The following is a 16861-nucleotide window of genomic DNA, read 5'->3' on the forward strand; positions in this document are numbered from 1 at the left end:
GCTGTTGCTTCACTGCCTAGGCAAACAGTATGGGAGACACACTTCCTAATAATGGGAGCATTTTTTGCAGGAGGCCCTTTGACCTCTACGTCCCTTGCAAGGGCATTGAAGTTTCTCCAAATTTTTGGCAGCCGTTGCAGTCACTGCATATGCAATAACCATATTGGAGACTCACTCATTATTAATTGGAACAAGAAAGCATAGCCGACTGCTAGTCCTTTATGAATAGTAAGGGCCATCTAATGGCCCTATAAAAATAGTCTTTGAGTCCCTCCATTATAAATGAAACAGGATGTGTCTGATGATGGATCACACACCACATGGCCAGATAAGGTAGTAAAATGTTAAAATGACATTTCCTGGTGAATGCATTTGTCTTGGTTGAAAGCAATGCAAAAGTGCAAAAACACATCAAAATCTACGTGTGAACATAGCCCAAGGTGTGGAGGAGCATTTTTGTTTTTGGTTACTTATTTTGCCTTGTATACAAGTCATTACCCTGGAAAGGATATTCTGTAACATATTCCCAGAAAAATCCATTTTGGCTTCGTTCTTGTATGTTTTATTGTGAGTCCGTTAAATTGGCGCAATACCTCTGACAACGTTGTTGACAGCAGTGACCTGGGAGTCAGAAACGCTTCCAGGGGTCTTCCCCATGCTGTTCCCATGTCATTTGAGCACTGTCCCCATCAATTTGGGCAATTTTTAGTCCCTGTGCAGACCGCCGGGGGGAGCCGCCGGAAAAATGCTGGAGTTTCCCATAGACTTACATTGGGCTCGTTATTCGGTCCGAGCACTCGAGCATTCCAATTTGCTCGACTCGAACAACGAGTACCCGAGCATTTTAGTGCTCACCCATCACTAATAAAGATTCAACATTGATTTTTTTTTTTTTTGGTGAAGGTATATCCATTTGTGATGAGGGATGTATTTTTAAACTTGTCTTTTACTACATTGCCCAGGACAGATTCCCTTTATGCTATCCTTTATATTGAATTTTGAATTAAAATATATTTATTTGTACAGCATGTATACATCTATACACATATGAGAAGTAAAGTGTGCACAAACAATCCTTAGAATGAAGGAGTTTCTAGAACGTAAACTACGGCAGTATAACATTGCTATCAAAGAAAAGGAAAAAAGCATTTTCTAGAACAGTTTAAGAACAAGTGTTTGCAAGGCCACACAATAATTTCTAAGATGCGACAGCTGAGTCTTCAATAGTTTCCCAGGTGTTCAAAACGTTTTGTAAGAGTCTGTAAAGCTGTCTTTTAACTAATAACTACTATGCAATAATAGACTGTAACAGGGGCGTCGCTAGGCACATCAGTGTACTGCCCAGAGTCTCTCGGTAGCTTTTTTTTCTTCAACTAAACTTTATTATCTGTTTCTGCACTGAGTGCACTCAGCCTCGCAACACACAGGGTCTGCCTGGTGTGGCTCTTTCATTACCTCGCAGCTCCTTCTCCCCGCTCCCTGCCTGTCCTTTTTTTTGGGCAAGAGCAGAGAATACATCTATGTGCAGAGTGACTGCACAGCGCCACCTAGGGGGAGTATATGATTGCCATGAGGAGAGGTGAGATAGATTATAACTCTCTCCTCTGTGGCTTCACAGCACATCCTCCCCCTCCTGTAATGTTACAGGCAACTGAGCAGTCGAGATGGGGAGGGTGTGCAGGGCTGACAGGGGTCTACTGTGTACAACCCTGCCTTTTAGAGGTCTTTCACACGTCCATGTTTTGAATATGGGTGGTGTCTGTTTCCACATGTACCAGAGACACTTACACACATAGACACATTCAAATGAATGGGTCTGTGCACGTCAGTGTGTTTTCATGGACCATGTGTCCATGGGCAAAACGTCCCACACACATGCGCATACTGATGACACACGGATGACATCCGTGTGTCATTCCTGTGACACGTACTGGCACCTGGGAATCAGCAATACTGTTTGCGCTGTTCTTAAGCGCCGGGTGCTGAAGGCATCTGTCATCATTGTCCCCTGCCATCGCTGAGATCAGCGTGAGCAAGGGAAAATGCTGACAGTTGTATTCTGCCCCTGCTGTGTCCAGCAAGTGAAAAATAAGAATAAAATGAAAAACATTATACTTGCTTTTACACCTAATTCCCTGAAGCCTTTGTCCCCTGAAATTAAAATAAAATATAAAACAACCATAATACTCACCTGTCCAACATACTGCCCCACGCTGTAATCCATCCAATTCTGCATCAGCACCTGGGGTGGCTTGAGGCGACCACACATGCTGAGGAGCAGAGGAGAATGACTCTCTGCAGCGAGCGGGCCCCTGAACTGTGCTGAGCTCACTAAGTGACAGGACACTACTCGGTGAGCTCAGCGCAGGTCAGTGACCCACTCACTGCGCGTTAAGCAACCAGCGCTTGGGAACAGCACTAACTGTGCCTCTGATTCCCAGGGGGAGGTACTGATACTGATGCTGCACACAGGTGGCACACAGTTGTCACACGTATCATACACACGGACACACGTACACGGATATCTCCGGTACTGTTTTTTCCAGTACCGGAAATATTCAGATGTGTGAAAGAGCCCTTACTGCTGATTTTGCGAACCTGACAGAGAAGAATATACTTGGTAAAATTTAACTTTTAATAATTGTCATTAAAAATGTACTTAGTAGTCCAAATGGGACAAACCATAAATATACATATCATAAAAACATTACATGGGGGAGGGATAGTAAGGGTAACAGAATATACAGTCAGGCTTACCCTGTATTGCCCTTAAGGGATAGAATACCCTACCTGACAGCAGAGTGTTTTCACCCTAACGATACGGATTGGTGTCCCCGCTCCACGGAGGCAGTCCCTAACCTATCCCTAAATCTCCCTAAACAAACATACAGATAACATCATATGTATTGACGAAGGTCAGATACATTCATATCATAAATGACATGCTGAACAACACACCACAATTATGTTAGTAAGGGAAGAAATTCAAAAACAAATCCCGTGAATAATTCCTCAAAATAGAGGTTTGTCAGAGGGACCAGATATAACCCCCCAACATTAGTGTATATAAGTGAGAACCAGATGGTATCCACTCACAAAATCCCTAACAATAAATTCAAAATTCAAAAATACATTGGTCATATACACATAAAGAATAGACTTATCTGGTCTTCAGTCCATCTGACGGTCCCAGCAGATGCCTTGGGTGATAATCCGTTTAGCCCTTGAATAGGTAGCTAACCGATAGTATAGTCCCAGACAAAATATAAATTCCCAATTGTAGACTTCAACCAGAGTATCCAATCAAGTTAGGCACCCACTTTCTTGATCCCTCAGGGTGATATAAACCCATCAGCAAAGAATGTCCCTTAAATGTAATCCCAACGCGTTTCACCCCCTCCTCAATCCGGGTATCATCAGGGGACAAAAATGTTAGAGGAGAAGAACCATAATCGGTACACTTACTGCTGATTTCCAACATCAGGATTCCTCCTCTGCTGCCACTAGATTCATACTGATGAAGAGAGTCAGTATGTACAGTAGGAAAAATAAATACTTGATACACTGCCGTTTTTGCACGTTTTCCCACCTACAAAGAATGGAGAGGTTTGTAATTTTTATTGTAGGTACACTTCAACTCTGACAGACAGAATCTAAAAATAAAAACCAGTGAATCACATTGTATGATTTTTAAATAATTAAATTGCATTTTATTGCATGAAATAAGTATTTGATCATCCACCAACCAGCAAGAATTCTGGCTCTCATATACCTGTTAGTTTTTGTTAAGAAGCCCTTCTAGTCTGCACTCATTTGCTGCATTAATTGCAACTGTTTCAACTTGTTACCTGTATAAAAGACACCTGTCCACACACTCAAGCAATCACACTGCAAACTTTTCACCATGGCCAAGACCAAGGAGCTGTTGTCTAAGGACTCCAGGTACAAAATTGTAGACCTGCACAAGGCTGGGATGGGCTACAGGACAATAGGCAAGCAGCTTGGTGAGAAGGTAACAACTGTTAGCACAATTATCAGAAAGTGGAAGAAACAAGATGACTGTCAATGTTCCTCGGTCTGGGGCTCCATGCAATATTTCGCCTAGTGGGGTAAGTATGATTCAGAGAAAGGTCAGGAATCAGCCCAGAACTACATGGGAGGGCCTAATCAATGACCTGAACAGAGCTGGGACCACAGCTTCAAACATTACCGTTAGTAACACACTACGCCGTCATGGATTAAAATACTGCAGGACAAGCAAGGTGTCCCTCCTCACGCCAGCACATGTCTAGGCTTGTTTGAAGTTGACTGATGACAACCTGGATGATCCAGAGAAGGAATGGGAGAAGGTCATATGGTCAGTTGAGACCAAAATAGAACTTTTTGATATCAACTCCACTCGCTGTGTTTGGAGAAAGAAGAAGGATGAGTACAACTCCAAGAACACCGTCCCTATCGTGACCCATACTGGGGAAAACATCATACTTTGGTTGTGCTTTTTTGCAAAGGGACAGGACGACTGCACCGTGTTGAAGGGAAGATGAATGGGGTCATGTATCATGAGATTTTGGACAACAAGCTCCTTCCCTCAGTAAGAGCATTGAAGATGGGTCATGGCTGGGTCTTCCAGCATGACAAAGGTTTCTGTACCAAATAGTAAGTTCTGTTTTTCTATTTTATCAAATACTTATTTCAAGCAATGCTAATTAATTGTGTAAAACTCATGCAATGTCATTTTCTTAATTTTTTTCAAGATTCGGTCTCTCACAGGTGAAGTGTACCTATGATGAAAATTACAGTCCTCTCCATTCTTTGTAAGTGGGAAAACTTGCAAAAATGGCAGTGTATCAATTACTTATTTTCCCCATTGTATATATAATGTATATATGTACAGATTATGTCTCTGTATAATGTAAATATATGTCTGTATAATCTGTATATGTATGTATATGTACAAGTCATGTGTGTATGTGTATATACAATGTGTATATGTGTTGATCATGTCTCTGTTTATTGTGGGTGTATATATATACAGTACAGACCAAAAGTTTGGACACACCTTCTCATTTAAAGATTTTTCTGTATTTTCATGACTATGAAAACTGTACATTCGCACTGAAGGCATCAAAACTATGAATTAACACATGTGGAATTATATACTTAACAAAAAAGTGTGAAACAACTGAAAATATGTCTTATATTCTAGGCTCTTCAAAGTAGCCACCTTTTGCTTTGATGACTGCTTTGAACACTCTTGGCATTCTCTTGATGAGCTTCAAGAGGTAGTCACCGGAAATGGTCTTGCAACAATCTTGAAGGAGTTCCCAGAGATGCTTAGCACTTGTTGGCCCTTTTGCCTTCACTCTGCAGTCCAACTCACCCCAAACCATCTCGATTGGGTTCAGGTCTGGTGACTGTGGAGGCCAGGTCATCTGGCGTAGCACCCCATCACTCTCCATCTTGGCCAAATAGCCCTTACAAAGCCTGGAGGTGTGTTTCGGGTTATTGTCCTGTTGAAAAATAAATGATGGTCCAAATGAACGCAAACCGGATGGAATAGCATGCCGCTGCAAGATGCTGTGGTAGCCATGCTGGTTCAGTATGCCTTAAATTTTGAATAAATCACCAACAGTGTCACCAGCAATGCACCCCCACACCATCACACCTTCACCTCCATGCTTCACGGTGGGAACCAGGCATATAGAGTCCATCCGTTCACCTTTTCTGCGTCGCACAAAGACACGATGGTTGGAACCAAAGATCTCAAAATTTGGACTCATCAGACCAAAGCACAGATTTCCACTGGTCTAATGTCCATTCCTTGTGTTCTTTAGCCCAAACAAGTCTCTTCTGCTTGTTGCCTGTCCTTAGCAGTGGTTTCCTAGCAGCTATTTTACCATGAAGGCCTGCTGCACAAAGTCTACTCTTAACAGTTGTTGTAGAGATGTGTCTGCTGCTTGAACTCTGTGTGGCATTGACCTGGTCTCTAATCTGAGCTGCTGTTAACCTGCGATTTCTGAGGCTGGTGACGCGGATAAACTTATCCTCAGAAGCAGAGGTGACTATTTTACCATGAAGGCCTGCTGCACAAAGTCTCCTCTTAACAGTTGTTGAAGAGATGTGTCTGCTGCTAGAACTCTGTGTGGCATTGACCAGGTCTCTAATCTGAGCTGCTGTTAACCTGTGATTTCTGAGGCTGGTGACTCAGATAAACTTATCCTCAGAAGCAAAGGTGACTCTTGGTCTTCCTTTCCTGGGGCGGTCCTCATGTGAACCAGTTTCTTTGTAGCGCTTGATGGTTTTTGCAACTGCACTTGGGGACACTTTCAAAGTTTGCCAAATTTTTCGCACTGACTGACCTTCATTTCTTAAAGTAATGATGGCCACTCGTTTTTCTTTACTTAGCTGCTTTTTTCTTGCCATAATACAAATTCTAACAGTCTATTCAGTAGAACTATCAGCTGTGTATCCAACAGACTTCTGCACAACATAACTGATGGTTCCAACCCCATTTATAAGGCAAGAAATCCCACTTATTAAACCTGACAGGGCACACCTGTTAAGTGAAAACCATTTCCGGTGACTACCTCTTGAAGCTCATCAAGAGAATGCCAAGAGTGTGCAAAGCAGTCATCAAAGCAAAAGGTGGCTACTTTGAAGAGCCTAGAATATAAGACATATTTTCAGCTGTTTCACACTTTTTTGTTAAGTATATAATTCCACATGTGTTAATTCATAATTTTGATGCCTTCAGTGTGAATGTACAATTTTCATAGTCATGAAAATACAAAAAATCTTTAAATGAGAAGGTGTGTCCAAACTTTTGGTCTGTACTGTATATATATATATATATATATATATATATATATATATATATATATAATGAATATTAGAATTGCACATAGATGAAGAATCATGCTTGTTGTTGGCTAGGCACTGTGCTTTACATGTGTGTGACTTGTATCCTATTGCAAGCTTCATCTATGTGCAATTATAATACTGGACATTCACTCCCTCCATGGACTGGTAGGTTGAGTGGTTGTTCAATCAGTATATTTCACATGTGTTACCTCCATTGTTAAGGGGGACTGCTGTATCCTGTTTGTGCATTAGTTTCTGTGACTATGGCTGTTGAAAACAATTGCCTTTTTGCTATGTTTATAATTGAATTATTTGGGGATTTTTTTTAAAGTTCCTTTTATTTCTATGGTTATGCTTTTTATAAAACTTGCAAAAAACAAGCTTACATGTGGCTAAAAATATGACACTGTGGCTCTTAGAACATGGGGGGGACAAATGAAAGCATAAAAATCAAAAATGTCTGGATCCTTAAAGATTTTAAAAAAAGTGATATGAAGAGATGTGCCCTGGACTAGGTTTAGACGGCTGTATTCCACAGTCCACGTATGAACCGCAATGCCTGGACCAACCTAAAATCTGCTGGACCCCAACTCAGCAGTCTCATAAAGTCCTATAAAGCTGCTGAGTCTAGGTCAGGAGACTGGCGATCAGTCAGGGCATTGTGGTACATAAGTGGACTGTGGAATACGGCCGTCTGAACCTGGCCTTAGGCTACTTCACACCTGCATTCTGATATTTAGTTTCTCTGTTCTTTTTTTAGAAGGAGAAAGCCGAAATGAATGTCTAAAACTGATACAAAAGGAAGCAAAAGGACCCCATTGATTATTATGGGGTGCGTCTGGGATCCGCTACATTAACATATTTATAATGGAAGTAAAAGAGAATCATGCAGAAGTTTTATTTCCATCATAATATTGACACATAGCGGAACCTAGATGCACCCCAAAATAATAAATGGGGTCCCACGGTTTCCATTTGTATTAGTTATGCAACTATTTGACTTAAGACATTCTGTTTGTTTCTAAAAGCAGAACAAACAGAAAGAACATATGCAGGTGGGAACGTGGTCTAACTATGATATTACATCCCTTATATTCATGGTTTTTGCCAACACGATGCACAATTAAGTGGAAAGGAATTTCAATCCAACGCACTTTTTTCCCAACATGTTGCATGTAACTTTGCACTTTGGGTTGGTTCTGTTTCCACGTGTAATTACTGATAACTCTGGTGTTACATGGAACTGTACGTTTCATTTACATTATCTGTACTAAGAGAGCTATAACTATGTTATCAGTGGTGTTACTTTTTTTTGTTTAGGGGAGGGCTAGGATGCAAAGCTTTTGCCTCGGGCTTGGGCCTCTGATCTTTTCAGACTATAGCAATGTCGCTGGACTGTTACTGCAACTGCTATATAGATGATAAGTAAAGATGATTCGATTGATCTGGGGCAAATTCAAATTGAATTTCCTGCAATTTGAAGGTCTCTGCAAATTCAATCAGTTTGCAATTACATTTTCACCAATCAGTTTAAAAAAAAATACCTAGCTAATGATGACAGATGCGGCCAGGCTGGCTTCCCCATAAAAATTCTCAGATATAACATCACATAGGCTTATGGATCTAATGATGGGGGACTATCACAGATGGTATAAAATTGGGGGCTGGCTAAGGAATGTCATTTTATGCTTTTATAGTGCAGCTCCTGTCACATAGGGACAGAAAAAGTCTCTCTCTCCTTCCTCTAAGGCTGTATTAACAATAAAATAGACTGAATGATATGTAGAACACTTTGCCATCCCTCAGTACTGTAATCCAAAGACAACTTGACTACTTAACATTTGCCATGAATAATTTCACTGTGAATTGAATATTTGGGAAAAATTTGCGGAATGTGGCTAACTCAAATATGAAAAGGCTCAAAATTCTCTAATTGTCAGACAATTTAATTTTAATGTTTCACTTATTTTTGATAAGTCATTATGTAAATGTGCATGTGGGTGGGAACATTCTGCTCTGATGAGATGTATAAGAGTACAGTACCAATATTACTTGTTGCATTCCTTTCTTAAATTCTGATGTTTTTTGTCCAAGGCTATTTTATGGAGGTATAAGTTTTCTCAGCTAAAGGGGTCTTCAGATGATGGAAAAAGTAAAATAAAGTTTTTGTTCCAGAATCAAGACACAAAGCAAATTGAAGCAAAGGTAAATAATTTAACTATCCTTCAGTTTTGGTAGGATGGTTATCATAAGAAGAGCACTGGAATAAATAATGTCAGCTTAAAGCCAGTTTCATATATCCGTGAAACATAGACCATTCTAGCATCGAAAGAGCATGAAGCAGATAGCTCTTGTCAGAAGACCCAACGTTTAGGTTCCATCTTCCAATGCAGGAATAGTCTGTGTTTAACAGATGTGTGTAACCGGTCTAAATGTTTTGAATTAAGTGAACTAATGTATCTAAATTATCCGACAAGTTAAGGCCCACTCTAGGCCATCAATAGCTTTACATTTGCAAGAAATGCAGCCTCTCATTTTGCTCCTACAGCAAATAAAGTGACAAAAGACTACTGAGTGTTCTCAATTTGAGCACAATCATCTCTTATCCAGATTCTGTTAACTTGATCTTAAATGTAAGCATCCCTCTACATATCAACCAACTTTAGACTGCTGCAAACTAGGGTATCTGGTGAAGCATTGAGGTCTGGTTCTAAGACTAGAGTTCAACTTATAGTCTTATTAGACGTCTGATACCGACTGGCTCGGCATATCTATGGCTTTTAATGACTGTTTTTTGTTTAAGTTTATTTGTGCAAACATGGCACTTTTAAATTACACGGACCATACATTTTTCACAATGATCTAGTAATCATGTAAATGTATACATTTCATAAGGAGGAGCATTTATTTTTCTAAATTTTCAATATAGTGAAAAATAAAAGGAAGAAAAAAAAAGACTTCAAGCCATTCTTAAACAATGTTTGTGATTTGCTATATTGGGACCATGAAAAATATTTTTTATTTTGAAAATAGAACCTATGTAGGGAATTAAAAAAAAATCATCATGTAACCCACTTTCCAATATAGAAATTACAGTATTTCAGAAATCTAAAATTCCACTGTCATGGAACTTTTCCAATTGATTTTTGGAATTTACCAAATGAACCTTTTTTTAATCATAAACATGATAATGTTCACATTTGTGCTTGATTTATGTTCATAATGGAGGTTATGCATGATCAGCTGTAGCAGATCTCAAAAGCACTCGGCAGACCCTACTGATTTTCAATGGTGTCCATCAATAGTTTGTTATGGTTTCTCTTGCTTTGGCACATAGAAGCTCTGCATGTTATAATATTCTTTCAACAAGTGTAATGAACATCTGAACTGAGGCAACAGAGTTTCTGAAAGTACTGCAAATAAAAACTAAAATAGGCAAACTAGAGAGATGATAGACGGCAAGGCCTGGCTTATAAGTAACTACTATGATTGTGATCAGTGCTTAAAAAGATCTTTTTCTGTTATGCTTTTTTAAAGTTGTGGAAGGATTTAAGGATTCTGCATTTAATAATATAGTTTTTCTATCTATAATTTACAGGAACTGGAATTCTCTAATTTATTTGCAGTTCTGCACTGTATACATTCATTTTTTGCTGCTAAAGTGGCTTGTTTGGACCCTCTTTTTGTTGACACTCAGGGGGCTGCTTCTGCCTCTGCATCGGCCTCTTCCACCACAGCAGGTGTTTGTAAAATGAAGTATTCAACTTGATATATCTTAATGAAATGCTCTCATTTTTTGGGGACACTCAAACTGTGAATGAATATTTATTGAATTCGAGAGAGCCTTTTGGAACTGGGATCATAGACAATATTTATGGTTATTGATTTATTTTTTTAAGAAGAAAAGTGTTATAGGTTCAGATTATTACCTACTGTACAGCCATCAACATATCACATGAAAGCATTTGCTGAAAAAGAGAAGACATTAACTGGCATCCAAGACACTTTTTTTATTCTATGTGTTTTAACATTCGTGTTCAAAAACAAAATAAAAAATAATGAAATAAAAAAAAAATCTATATACAAAAATAATAAAAATTGCCAACATGAAATTAGCACTTATTTTCTAAAGCTTCAAAAAGTGCCAAAACTGGAATATTTCCTGATGTTTTTTTGAGCTTGTGATTTATGTTGTTAACTAAAAATGAAGAAACAATATTCATTCAACTGTAATGGTAACTGAGAATATTGGCTCACCTTACCACAGGAAACAAGGCAGATGAGACTAATTCATTGTTCCCTTTCTTCCACTATTCTGACACTGTAAATTTTTATATAATCTTTCACCCACTTTTTTATGACATTGTACATTTTTGTGTAATAGCTATTATTTTATGCCATATGTTCATAGGGTAAGGAAGAGTTCAAATTCTGACCACATTACTATACATTATATTACAGCAGATATTCATTTTCACTGTCTTTTTTCACTTAAATAGTCCTTGAGACATGAAAACCTTACAAACAGTAGATAAATTGTGCAATGTTCAATTGGTTAACAAAAAAATGTAGCATATGGTCTGTGATTCTCAAATTAAGTACTTATTTACTCGGTAAGCTGCTTACAAAATCCTTCATAATTGAACTGGCATGGATTAACCAAAGGATGAGTAATACCAATTGATCCACATGTGCTCTTTTGAAATCCTACATTTTCTACAGATTCTTGGTTTATTACTTCTTTGGCATTTATTAATTTTAAAGAGAACCTGACATGTCCCTTTTCAGTTCCCAACTGCTACTATAGCAGTATACTTGCCAATTTCTTTATTACAATATAGTTGTTTTTTTCATGATTAATAACCCGACAATCTTTGAACAATGATCTTGCAGGATCACATATGATAATTAGGCAAGACTAGTCTGGTTAGGAGTTTCTTCCCTGAGGCTCTTGCCTCCTTGGATCTTCTGATCATGCCTCCCTGGCATTATTAAGAACGATGCCATAGGAGGTATGATTAGATGATCAGAGGCACGACCAGTCCGGCAGGAGGCAGGACCAACATATGTGACACTGTAGTTCATTATTCAAAGATTACATTGTTAACAATTAGATAAAACCCCTTTATCAGATTAAATAAACCTCCAACCATACCATATAGTAACAGTTGGGGTCAGACAAGTTCCCTTTAATATTGAAACCTAATGGTATACCTTTACTTCTCTTAAAAGGAATCTGTCAGCAAGTTTTTGCTACCTCATCTGAGATGAGCGTGATGTAGGAAAAGAGACCCTGAATCCAATGATGTATCACTTAGTTTACTGGGTGTAGCAGCTCTGACACAATCAGAAGTCTTAAGATCTAGCAATGCAGCAGAGCTGTGAAAGCTAACCCCTCCTACACGAGGCTCTGTGTGTTCATTGACAGTGAGCTGCTTATCAGATGAGAGGGCGGATGGAGTCTAGAATGCACATGCTTCTATAGTGTCTGTAGTCCCAGCAATGATAATCACTAGGTGATAAAATCTTCATTGTAAGTAGACAACAGTACACAGCCTGACATGTTACACGCTGTTGAAATCTCTATCTTAACCCCTACCTCATGCTGTCCTCAGATTACATAGCAAACACCTGCTGACAGATTCCCTTAATTATTTATAAAATTTACATTTAATATAATTTAGAAAACTGGCATCAGTGACAAATATTGTAAGATACTAGAATTAAATTAGTTACTAAATATCAAGAATAGAATAAGGCCACTTATTAGGCCACAGGATGCTGACCCATTTATTATACACATCTGTGCAATACAACTGTTTGTGCGTTTCAGACCATAACCTGCAAACCTGCAAGAAAGCTTTCTTTCAATGTTTCAGTAATATGTCACCTCTGTCACTGCGGAAAGAAGGAAACAGATGTGAGTATGAAAATATTTCAGTTGGTGATAGAAATCTTAATGAAGAAAATTAAGGCCTCATTTAATTCAATGGAAGTTTGCTAAATATCATCTTTAACTCTCTTCCTTCACGGCTTTATCCTCTTGGGGAAATTACAGTAGTCTAGATGCTTTCACTTATGAATTACATGTGGACCTGTCATCTTGTCACTGACAAGAGAACTATCAGAGGAACTACAAAGCCCCTTTAATGAGAATTAACAAAATGTGAAATTTGAATCGAAAATGATTGTGTTATTAAGAGTTAAAATTTTAATTCTCTCGCTTTCTACTCTTTTAGGGCACGTTCACACATGGCATATCATTTAAGAATTTTCTACTTGAGAAAATTAGTTCTATCAACCTGAATGGGGTCAGTTCCATAACAATCACATTGATTTCTGCAAACCCTATACAGATGGATAGAAGCATCTGTCATGTGTGAATTCACCCTTAGCTCACAGCTATTTAGCAGAATAACAGGCGTCATGACAATCAATCACAATCTATATTTCATTTTGTGCATTTTGTATAAACATTGGATTAAGCTTACTGCCATAGAAACAAAGTAACTTGGTAAGGTTTAAAAATACCAGCAATTGAAAAGGCATTTAAGATGGTACAGACGATGGTAAAATAAACATGGGGCTATTGCCAGTTGCCCTATTTTTTGGCATCAAAGAACAATCAGTATACTTCATTGTATCAGCAACTTATCTCATGCACTAATAAACCTACTGAACTTGTAATATGTCTTTCAGAAATGTTATTTTACAAATGAACCTTCACAATTTTAGATTTTCATTGTCTCACTGCTCTTACTGTGAAGAATTGTTTCTAAATTGATGTAGAAAACTTTTCTGTTGCAGATGTAGTTAAAGCCCCCTCCCCCGGCAAACTTCTATGCATTAAAAGATGATTAAATAGATTGTAATAATCAGTGATAAATTTGAACAAAGTGGTTAGGCCTCTCCTAACCAAATTTTTGTTCACGTTAATTATGAATCAACATTTTTAATTTGCTTCTTTTGGTTAAACAGTATACATTATTCCATGTGCAGCTTGAGCAGTGCATTAAAACACAGTAAAGGGGCTTAAAATACAATCATTCTCCTGACAATTCTATCACCTACAGTATATAAGGTTGCCACTGTTTGTTGTTGTCATTTGAAGGATGATTTTCCTAGAATTTTAGGGCAAAGTGTTAACCAATATAGAAACACAAATGACTTTGAGAGGCCTCACGCAGCACTATATAAGGTTTCTTCTATGAAGAATTCACTGAATTTGCCATCTTGGATAGGTATGTATGAGTTGATGTTTATTATTATAACGCAAAGTTTGCCAAATGTCAGGCCTCGTGGACAAAAAAATGCTGCATGCGAGGAGCCTTCACAAAGGCACATACATTCCCTCTGGCTCTTTAGTACAGAGCTATAGGCACTCCTGATAAAAATGTGCTCCCTACAAAACTATATTATCCTAAGAATAGCTATATATATTGACAACATATGTGGCATGGTCTGTCGGTATAGTGAAGAGGTCTTTAGATGCTATACAACACAGAACCTTCCTAAAGCTGTAATATGAGTTTTCCATGTTAACCCAGAGTTACATCTTCAAAAAGGGTGATGTGGTGCAAACTATTGCTGTATGATTCAGTATCTAGTGAAATGTTGCAAACCGATGATTAGTATTGTCCCATCGATGTTTTTGGAAAAACCTAAACAACTCAAGAAATACCGCATCAGATATTCCTACCTTGTGATCCCATTGTAGCTTCTACTATTCTCATTTATAAATTGAATTTAAAATATTCTAATCTCAGATAATTTGCTTTTTTAACCATAATTGCAGTGGCCTGAAAAAGTATTCATACCCCATGTACTTTTCTTCCTTTCTTCACATTACACCTACAAAGTTAAATGTATTTTATTGAGATTTTATCAACACAAAGTGCCAAGTATTTTTGACATGCCTCCAGGATTGCCCTGTATTTAGCTCTATCTATCTTCCCATCAACTCTGACCAACTTCCCTGTCTCTGCTGAAGAAAAGCATCCCCACAGCATGATTCTGCCACAAACACCATGTTTGACATTGAGGATAGTGTTTTCGGGGTAATGAGCAGTGTTTTCCAATACACACAGCATTTTGCATCTAGCCCAAAAAGTTCTACTTTGGTCTCATCTGACCAGAGCATCTTCATCCACATGCCATTTAGAGGCCACAGCTAGCAAGTGGAAGATGGTGCTCTGGTCAGATGAGGTCAAAGTAGAACTTTTTGGGGCTAAATGCAAAGCACTATGTGTAGAGGAAAACTAACACTGCACATTGTCCGGAAAACACCATCACCACCATAAAATTTAGGGAAGCTGGTCAGAGTTGATGGGAAGATGGATGGAGCTAAATACAGTGCAATCCTGGAGGAAAACCTGCCATAGGCTGCTAAAGACTTGAGACTGGGGCATAGATTCCCCTTCCAACCTTTCCTTTATCCTTTATCTAAGCATTTTTTGGGACACAGTTCTAGTATTTTTCAAAACTCAAACTTTGTTCATGTTATCATTGATATGATTGCTGAGGTTTCAAGTTACCAAAAATATCATGTTTGATATTGAACCTCATATGCCATTTCATCATAAAGATCTTGTAATAGCTTTTCCTACCAGAAATATATGTATGTAGTCAATCCAATACAAGTTAATTCATTGCTTTCAACTATTCCTAAGTTGTCTCACAGTAATGGTAGCCATGTCCATTTATATTAGATATCTGAATAGGAATTTATGCAACAGTGATTTTTTACAATTTTACCACACACATGCACACTTAATTTGCTGCAGATACATACAGTTGAAATCAGAAGCTTACATGCACTATATAAAAAGACACATATGCATGTTTTTCTCAATATCTGACATGAAATCAGAATACATCTTTCCCGTTTTAGGTCCATTAGGATTACCATAATTTTTTATATTTGTCAAATGCCAGAATAATGAGAGAAAATGTTTTAAGACATTTTTATTACTTACTGCAAAGTCAAAAGTTTACATACACAAAGATTACTATGCCTTTAAACAAATCTGGACTGACCATATCATGATGCCATGTGTTTGGAAGCTTCTGTTTTTTGGCAACATCTGAGTTAATTGGAGGCATACCTGAAACACACTGCTTCCTTGTGTAGCATCATGGGAAAGTCTAAAGAAATCAGCTAAGATATCAGGAAGATAATTGTGGACTTGCACAAGTCTGGCTCATCCTTGGGTACAATTTCATGGATACCGGAAGGTGCCTCATTCATCTGTACAAACAATTATATGCAAGTACAAACAAGATGGGAATGTCCAGCCATCATACTGCTCAGAAAGGAGACAGGTTCAGTGTCGCAGAGATGAACGTGCTTTGATCCAACATGTGCATATCAACCCAAGGACAAAAGCAAAAGACCTTGTGAAGATGATGGCGGAAGCTGGTAAGATTGTGTCAATATCCACAGTGAAACCAGTACTGTATCAACATGGACTGAAAGGCCACTCTGCCAGGAAGAAGCTATTACTCCAAAAGAAACATAAAAAAGCCAGATTAATGTTTGCAAATGCACACAGGAGCAAAGACATTAATTTTTGGAAACATGTCCTGTGGTCTGATGAAACTAAAGTTGAACTTTTTGGACATAATGACCATCATTACGTTTGGAGTGAAAAGGGAGAAGCTTGGAAGCATAAGAACACTATCCCAACTGTGAAACACCAGGGTGGCAGCATCATGTTGTGGGGTTGTTTTGCTGCAGGAGGGACTGGTGCACTTCACAAAATAGATGGCATTATGAGAAAAGAAGATTATGTGGCAATACTGAAGCAACATCTCAAGCCAGGAAGTTAAGGTTTGGGCGGAAATGTGTCTTCCAAATGGACAATGAAGCATACTGCCAAAATGGTAACAAAGTGGCTTAAGGATAACAATGACAATGTTTTGGAGTGGCCATCACAAAGCCCTGATCTAACTCCTATTAAAAATTTATGGGCAAAGCTGACAAGGCAGATGAGAGCAAGGC

At 38.4% G+C, this 16861-nt stretch overlaps 1 protein-coding gene across 1 annotated transcript in view; it reads left to right on the forward strand.

Moving 5' to 3' along the window:
- Window positions 1–14958, forward strand: part of SNTG1 (syntrophin gamma 1) — a 1226946-nt gene extending 1211988 nt beyond the window's left edge. Inside the window, exons 19-20 of the mRNA XM_073679284.1 lie at window positions 8956–9066; window positions 10460–14958. Of these exons, the coding sequence (XP_073535385.1) occupies window positions 8956–9066; window positions 10460–10630 (282 nt within the window). The 3' untranslated portion in view covers window positions 10631–14958. The remainder of the gene's footprint in view (window positions 1–8955; window positions 9067–10459) is intronic.
- The last annotated feature ends 1903 nt before the right edge of the window (window positions 14959–16861 follow it).

Source organism: Phyllobates terribilis, unplaced genomic scaffold (genome assembly GCF_046119375.1).
Source record: "Phyllobates terribilis strain yellow unplaced genomic scaffold, ASM4611937v1 Scaffold_4__5_contigs__length_816908805, whole genome shotgun sequence".
In the NCBI taxonomy this organism is placed as follows: Eukaryota; Metazoa; Chordata; class Amphibia; order Anura; family Dendrobatidae; genus Phyllobates; species Phyllobates terribilis.